Source organism: Carcharhinus amblyrhynchos, chromosome 3 (genome assembly GCF_965287045.1).
Source record: "Carcharhinus amblyrhynchos chromosome 3, sCarAmb.v2.hapA, whole genome shotgun sequence".
NCBI classification, from domain to species: domain Eukaryota; kingdom Metazoa; phylum Chordata; class Chondrichthyes; order Carcharhiniformes; family Carcharhinidae; genus Carcharhinus; species Carcharhinus amblyrhynchos.
This window is the reverse complement of record NC_137326.1, coordinates 113,662,038-113,670,761: the sequence shown is the minus strand read 5'-3', so window position 1 is coordinate 113,670,761 and position 8,724 is coordinate 113,662,038. Positions and strand designations below refer to the sequence as shown.

Sequence of the window (8,724 nt, the reverse complement as noted above, 5' to 3'; positions counted from 1 at the left end):
TTTGGGCGCCGTACTTACGCAAGGATATTTTGGCCTTGGAGGGAGTGCAGAGGAGGTTTACTAGGCTGATTCTGGAGTTGAGGGGGTTGAGCTATGAGGAGAGGCTGTACTCGTTAGAGTTTAGAAGAATGAGGGGAGATCTCATTGAGACGTATAAGATGATGAATGGGATGGATAGGATAGAGGTGGAGAGACTCTTCCCGCTCAGAAAGGATAGTAGGACTAGGGGGCACAGCCTCAAGATAAAGGGGGGGCGGTTTAGAACAGAGTTGAGGAGGAACTTCTTCACTCAAAGGGTGGTGAATCTCTGGAATTCTCTGCCTGTTGAAGTGGTGGAGGCTACCTCGCTAAATATTTTTAAGACGTGGGTTGATGGGTTTTTGATAAGAGAGGGGATTAAGGGTTATGGGGAGAGGGCGGGAATGTGGAACTGAGCCACGACAGATCAGCCATGATCTTATTGAATGGCGGGGCAGGCTCGAAGGGCTAGTTGGCCTACTCCTGCTCCTATTTCTTATGTTCTTATGTAAATCTCCTCTGCACTTTCTCCAATGCTTCCACATCCTCCTTACAGTGGGGGGGCCAGAACTGCACACAATATTCCAAATGTGGTCTCACCAAGGTCTGGTATAGTTGCAGCATAACCCCACGGCTCTTAAACTCAAACTGCCTGTTAATAAATGCTAACATACTATAAGCCTTCTTCACGCCTCTAGCCACTTGAGTGGCAACCTTCAAAGATCTGTGGATATGAACCCCAAGATCTCTCTGCTCCTCCACATTCCTCAGTACCCTGCCATTGAACCTGTGATCTGCATTCAAGTTTGTACTACCAAAATGAAAGTAAGCAAAGTTACTGTGTTAAAAATATGAAGGAAAACAGTGAGGAGTAAACCGGTTAAAGATGTGGATGTTTCTGGCCTCCTCATCACACGCACTGGTATGGTAGAAGTGTTTAGAAGCATTAAAAATGAGAAGAGGGAAAGAAGGAATTGAGCAGAGAGTTCAGAGGAAGCAGAAGTGGCAATCATGAGGGGTAGGAAGGGGATGGTTGAAAGCTCAAGGAATGACAGTGAAGGGATGAAGATGTGAGAGAATAGGAAAGGAGCTGCTCAGTCACATTTTCCCTGTAATTCTCATCTCATTAAGCCTGTTTCTAATGATGGCTCCTTTCTTTACTATGTCACCCATTTCCACCCAATAACAAATACAGGATAAACAGTGGAGGAGTCTGAGAACATCAGCTCTCCATGGCATGCTTTTTTTCTCTTGCTTCTTAGCATATTCCTGTATCAGACCCTAAAATTCAGCTCAAAATAACATGGAAATCTTCGGTACTTAATAATTAACTGACAACCAAAAAGATTATTTTATACTTGTCTTCACCCATTTCAAATGAAAAAAGAAAGCATGAACTAATGACTGGGGGGGGGGGGGGGGGAGTGATAAAGCAAGTACAGTGACGTTCACATCGAAGTGAACAACAATTGGTGAAATCTGGTGATGATTGTCACCAGTTCTTGCCTATAACAATCGCTTTTGTTCAATTAGCTGTGATGCTTGTGTTCCTTTGTGTCCATCTTCAGCAGAAATAATATATGTTAAAGTATGTAGGCATAGTGCCAGGAACCCGGATTCGATTCCCGGCTTGTCTGGGTGGAGCCTGCACATTCTATGTCTGTGTGGGTTTCTTCTGGGTGCTCTGGTTTCCTCCCACAGCCCAAAAGATGTGCTGGCTAGATGCATTGGTCATGCTAAATTCTCCTTCCCTATACGCAAACAGATGCCAGAGTGTGGCGACTAGGGGATTTTCACAGTAACCTCATTGCAGTGTTAATGTAAGCTTGTGACTAACAAAATAAACTTTTAAACTTTAAGTTAAAACTCTGCAGTAGTGGACACAACTTAGGCTATTTAAACATCATTGTATGACATGAAGCCCTTCCCATGTGTTATCTTTGAAAGAAGATTGACTCTTTATTGAGATATATCCTGCAGGAACCAGTGCTACTTTGATATTTTGTTCAAAAGATTACTCCATGTGTGAGTCTAGACAGTGAATGGAGGTATGCTATTCAACAAAGAGTACACCACAATTGATAATCTTGTCCTCAGCCTGAGGTCCACATACATCATTACAGGAAGAGAAGCTCAAGAGGAACTGGAAGGTGAAACAACCCTGACCATTCTTCCGCATTTCCTAATTACCACTCAGCAATTGTTCTTTGATAAGCCAAGCACTACTCAGACTTATGTTATTACAGTGATAGCACAGTGAAGTATCTCTAGACTGATCCCTGGATGGATTCAGCTCATAAGCAAATTATGGGGCACAATTCCATTCCACAACTTTCTTTGAAAATTTGTTTGGGTGGTCATACAATCAATTTGCTATTTCCAATTAGTTACAGGATAGCTTTATACCATTTATTCCTGAATTGATCTTAAAACAGTAATGAGTGGTCCCTATTAAATAAATGTGAAAACTAATTTTGAATCTGAATTTATTTTCATTCTCAAAAAACTGTTAGATGTACTGTTGGTTATACTACACCCTATGGGGGCTTTTAAAATATAATTTCTGTATATCGAGGAATAGTGAATAGTTGTCTTTTAAATTTTTGATGCTTTTAACAATGGATTTAAAATCGTGGTGAATTATAACTTGTTTTGGTCGGTTAGTGGCTCTTCCGTTTGTGGACACGCTCAGTCTCACTTTTCACACTGCTGGCTCGGGTATCCATGGCCGATGCACTACGTGTTAGAGAAATTGCTTTTACACCCTGATCCAGATTAACTGTTGCCAGAGTAGTTAGTTGACTCCGTGCATCACTGCTTCGAGAAGACACAAAACTTCTGGAAAAATAAAAGAACTGCATTTATCTAATGGTTACTTCAGTGTCCCCATTACTCTTGCACTCACTGTTTTAATTAAATTTCATTGCTTCAATAAAGATAAATACATTCATAAACAATAAGCCCTCAATAGGTTCACCATTTCAGGTCTGAATCTTATTTTAAATCAGTTAAATGAGTTTGTTATAGCCAGCCTGTTCAAAATATTCAATTGATTTGAATTGCACATAAGATGAGTTTGCCATATCAGTTCAAAACGATTATTGTATGTGATAGAAGAATGAACTTTTTGGGCTATAATCACATTGCTTGGTAATGTGTTTGGCAAAATACAGGGTTGGACAATGCAAAGGAATAATGCAGTTCAGACAGATTTGGCTCACCTATCTTACAGAGTACAGCACCAAACTTTTCCTCTGCAAAAAAACCTTCCGTAAAGATTACTGGCTCACTAAATTAAACATAGGAGCTCCTCTGAGTTTAGTGTCACGTGAAAGAGCTTTATTTGGATTTAACACAGTATTTTTTTTTAACCATGCCTTGATCAGCACAAATTCTTCAAATACAAGAAGCCTGTTAACCAATAGATCATTAGGAGACATTGAAGAAATACAATCTGGAAAATATCAGAAGCTTTTCTTCACAAACACTTATCTTAGTTGCTGTGTTATTTTAGATGTTTTGTTCATGTAATAGCCTGTAACCATAGATTTTATACTTTTGTTTTAATGCTCTTCATCTTACTGTGAAATCCAAAAAGTCTACATATTTCTCCAGTAATGAATCTTAGACTCCCTATACTCCAAAAGGAGGCTATTCAGCCTATCAAGTCTGCACCGACCACAATCCCATTCGGGCCCTATCCCCATAACACTAGATAGTCCTCCTGACACTAAGGGCAATTTAGCAATAGCCAATCCACCTAACCCGCACATCTTTGGCCTGAGAGAAGGAAACCAGCGCACCTAGAGGAAACCCACACAGAGAACGTGCAAATTCCACACAGACAGTGATCCAAGCTGGGCATCGAACTGAGATCCCTGGTACTGTGCGGCAGCAGTGCTAACCACTGTGTCACCATGCTGCACTATAATTTCACCATCTGCCATAGTGGGATTTGAACTCTGGTCCCCAGATCTTGCTCTGAGTCTGTAGTTTACCTGTCTTGTGGCAGTACCTACATCACCTCTTGTAATCTTGTAGTTGAACTTATGTTGCAGATACATTCAGCGTTGGTTCCTCTTGAGTCAAAAGGTTATGGATTCAAGACTTTAGACTCATAATCTGGGCTGGCACAGTACTGAGAGAAGGCAGCATTTTTGCCTCAACTGGATGTGAAAGAACAACAAGTTCTTCCAGAATCAGGCTTCTTTATGAAATATGTCTGTTCCTATTCAGCCTATTATTAAACAAAGTTATTTATGTATTGTAGATTTCCTTCAATTTTCCCTTTGGACTTGAATAGAAAACAGCATTTTCCTCAGTTAACCCAAGACCTACAAATAAGTACCTCACCATTTGCCAAGCAATTTCTGAAATACTAATTAGCTCAATTCTTAATTTCCACTATGCAAAGGCCTTGTTATAACTTTGGTTCATTTTCTCATGTTGACAGCTGTCCAGTGCATGGATAAAAAGAGTATTCTTGTACTTTTTTTAAAAAGAAAATTTTATTGTGTGTAATTATTAAAATGCTTTTTATCAACAGGTCAGAGATTACTTCAAGGTGAAATTTCTTGCTTTTTGTTTTGGTACTGTTCTTGGCTATTCATCTCTAATTAGCAAAACTCAAAGTGGGGTTTATGGCAGAATCCCACTAATAGAATCAGAAGGAGCAGATTTAGAATTGTTAAATGTTACAGCTTGCACTACTGCTGCAAGAATAGTCAGAGCAATGAGATTCCTCAGAATCTACTGAAAAAGCTAACTGAATCTATGATCACAATACAGGTTTGCACATGATTTTTGCAGGTTTCAGATGTTTGGTTTGGGGATGAATAGAACCTTTGATCTTTGTGATCATGCTTTTCTAATAATGTTGAAAGAATGCTGCAATATTGATTTGGCAGTGATAGTGAAAGAGCAGCATATATGCAAGTCAATATGGTATATGAATTGGAAAATATAGAATGCTGGCATGTATAATTGTTCTTGTCCTCAGTAGTACAAGTCACTGGCAGGAAATGCTGTTGAAGTATTTCTAAAACTTGCATTTCTAGTATGCTTTATGACCGCTATGTACCCATAATGCCATTTTTTTACTTTTGAAGTATTGTTACTTGTAATGATAGAAACACAGCAGCCAATTTGCACAAAACAGCAATGACCAGATCATCTATTTTGGGTCCCAGAAGTACGTGTATACCAGGAAGAATCTGCCCTTCCAACTTAGGGGCCAGTTTAATGTCTTGTGTGAAAGATAGTACTTTTTATTCATTTATGGGATATGGATGATGCTTGCTGTCCTCCATGTCAGAGGGCATTTGAGTCAGCCACATAGCTTGGATCTGGAGTCACGTGTTGGTCAAACCAGGTAAGGCTGGCAGATTTCTTTTCCTAAAGGTCATTAGTGAACCAGATCAACTATGGTTCTAGATTTGCTCAAAATAAAATTTCACCATCTGTCATTGTGGGTCTGGTCCTCAAGTCTTGTTCTGAGTCTCTGGTTGACCAGTCTAATGGCAACACTTATGTCACCACTTCTCCTCCAACACTATTGAATTCCCTCAGTATTGCATTGAAATGTCTGCTGAGATTATGTGCTTAGGTCCTTTAGGGAATGCACTGTCCATGAAAGCATTGGTAGCAGTGACCATTGCACAGTCCTTATGGAGATAAAAGTCCCATCTTCACATTGAAGGTATCCTCCACTTTGTTGTGTGGCATTACTACTGTGTAAATGAGATGGACTGCAAACATCTGGCAATTCAAGACTGGACATTTATGAGGTGCTGTGGGCCATTAGAAGCAGCAGAATTGTATGCAGTCACAATCTGTAATCTCAAGGCCAGGCCTATCCCCTGCTACCAATACAATCAAGCCAAGAGATCAACCCTGGTTCAACAGCGAGCATAGGGGTGTATGCCAGGAGCAACACTAGGCATACCTAACAATGAGCTGTCAACTTGAAGAGCCAAACAATTCCATAACCAACAGATCAGATCTAAGCTCTGCAGTTCTACCACATCCAGCTGTGAATGTTGGACAAGTCTAGGCTCCACAAATATCCCCATCCTTAATGCCTGAGGAGCCCAGCACATTAGTAAAAAAGATAAGGCTGGAGCATTTGTAACAACACAGCCAGAAGTGCCAAATGGGTGATCAACCTCATCCTCCTCTGGAGGTCCCCAGCATCAGTCTGTCTTCAGCTAATTAAATTCATTCTAAATGTTATCAGGAAATGGCTCAAGGCACTAGATACTGCAAAGGTTATAAGCCCTGACAATTTTTCAGCAACATTACTGAAGATATGTCATCCAGAGCTTGGCATACACACTAGCCGAGCTGTTTCAGTACAGCTATAACACTGGCATCTACCCAGCAATGCAGAGCAATGTCTTGGTATGTCCTCTACATAAAGAGCAGGACAAATCTGACCCAGCCAATTACTGCCTCAGCAGTTTACTCTTGATCATCAGTAAATTGATAGAAGGGGTCATATTAAGGGGCCTTATTAATCAGCACTTGCTTTGCCCAGGTTCTGCCAGGGTCACTAAACGCCTGACCTAGTTAGAGCCTTTGTTCAAACATGGATAGAATAGGTTAATTCCAGAGGTGAAGTGAGAGTGACTGCCCATGACATCAAGGCAGCATTTGACTGAGCATGAAATCAAAGAGCCCTAGTAAAACTGGATTCAGTGGGAATTGGGGAAACCTTCTGCAGGTTGGATGGAATATTCTCTATTTGCATAGATGAGGGCAGCAGCTCCAACAAGACTCAAAACTCAACTCAAAAATCCAAGACAAAGCAACCTGTTTGACTGGCACCCTATCTACAAACATCACTCCCTCCATCACCAGTAAATAATGGCAGTAGTGTATATCATGTACAAGATGCACTGCACAACAAGCCTCCTTAGGCAGCTCCTTCCAAACCCACAACCACTGCCCTTTAGAAGGGAAAAGACAGCAGATACATTGGAACACCACCACCTCCAAGTTCCCCTCCAAGATGCTCATCTTCCTAACCTGAAAATATATCCCTGTTCCTTCACTGTCATTAGGTCAAAGTCCTGGAACTCCCTCTCCAATAGCACTAGTGTGTATGCCTGTATTACAGGGACAGTGATAGTTTAAAAATGTAGCTCATCACCATCTTCTGATTCAGCAAAAAATGCTGACCAAGCTAGTGATGCCCGCATCCCATAAATTAATTTTTAAAAAGTCTGGAATGAGTCTGAAGCTCATGAATTTCTAACCCAGAGGCAACACAGGCAGGGCTCTGACTGGGGCAAGTTACTCCAGTATATCTGGTAGGTAGTATGTAGTGCAACCACAGTATGTCACAAATGGAGGAGATGATATTGAATCTATGAAAGTGGTACCAGTCAAGCAAACTTTTGTGCTGGGTAGCATTGAGTTTGTTGAATATTATGGTAGCACACATCGAGGATAATGACAGTTAATGGGCTGTGGATTAGACTTGAGTAATGTAACTGCACTTTTTTTGTTTCTTAGCTCTATTGAAATAGATTTTGGCCTTGATCCCTCTGGGACATCTCTCTCCAGCACCACCATATTATACTTCTTCAATACAGCCATCCCACCCATTTCCCTATTTTGAATATCTTGTATCCAGTAATATTTAATACCCAGGCTTCTTTCTGTCTTTATTGCAATATCATCATTTTCCACATGGTAATCTGTGTGCCTGTAACTCATCAATCTATTTACCAGTCCAAGTTCAATGCTTTCATGTTCATCAGGCCAGGAGGCTACTTTCAAGCATCTGGTTGTCTTGATGACAGAACAGGAGACCACATGTATCAGCTCCCACCAGTATACATTACATGATTTCCCTTGAAGACAACAGACAGCGCTCAGCTAAATCTGTACTGCAGGAGCAATCCATAAATGGAGAATCTGAAGTATCTTTGTCATGAACCTTGGACCATGCAATACATCACATCAACCTGTCCATAAAGATCTGATGCCTAATTTCTCCACTTGACATTTCAGTGCAGTGGATAGCCAAATTTGACATCTTATTATAAGCTTATTAGTACTTCCCAAGTAGGTCTGTATGTCCTCAAGAATGCTAATAAATGTTTTATCCAGTGAAAGCTTAAAAAAAACAGGTTTGTTCTAAATGTACTTTGTAATTACAGGTTATGGATAAAATCTGGCTCACTATTAAAAGAGCCTAGATCATACAAGCCTACTTTGATACTTGGGCAAAGCATTAGGAGTGGCTAAGATGAAATCCTATCCTATTAATTTTTCATTTTATTGATCAAATAAAACTCTTAAGAAAATCAATTTTTGCATGAAGATAGTGTGCCTCTGAGAATCTGAAGGGTTATGGCACAATTTGTTCCATTTGTTACACATTGTGATTTTAATTACATTATTGATTTTAATTACATTATTGATTTGAAATCTAAGTACACTTTTTAAATTTGTGGACAAAACCAAACTAGAGGAAAGGAAGAAAACAAAGGAAGATTAAGACAAAATACAAGCAGACATTACAAGTTTGCAGAGGATCTAATTGGTGAATGAGTTTCAATATAAGTAAGTGCATTTTGCTAGAATAAGAAAACCACATATTGTTTGGATAACAAGAATCCATGATAAATTGCCACTTAATGTGAGGGAGACTAGAAGGGTAAATATCTGGGGTTACGGGGTAGGACCTGGGTGGTTAGT

At 40.1% G+C, this 8,724-nt stretch overlaps 1 protein-coding gene across 1 annotated transcript in view; it reads right to left on the bottom strand.

Moving 5' to 3' along the window:
• Window positions 1-2,474: 2,474 nt before the first annotated feature.
• Window positions 2,475-8,724, bottom strand: part of ccdc39 (coiled-coil domain 39 molecular ruler complex subunit) — an 81,567-nt gene continuing 75,317 nt past the window's right edge. Inside the window, exon 20 of the mRNA XM_080186168.1 lies at window positions 2,475-2,856. Coding sequence (XP_080042294.1) covers window positions 2,679-2,856 — 178 coding nt within the window. The 3' untranslated portion in view covers window positions 2,475-2,678. The remainder of the gene's footprint in view (window positions 2,857-8,724) is intronic.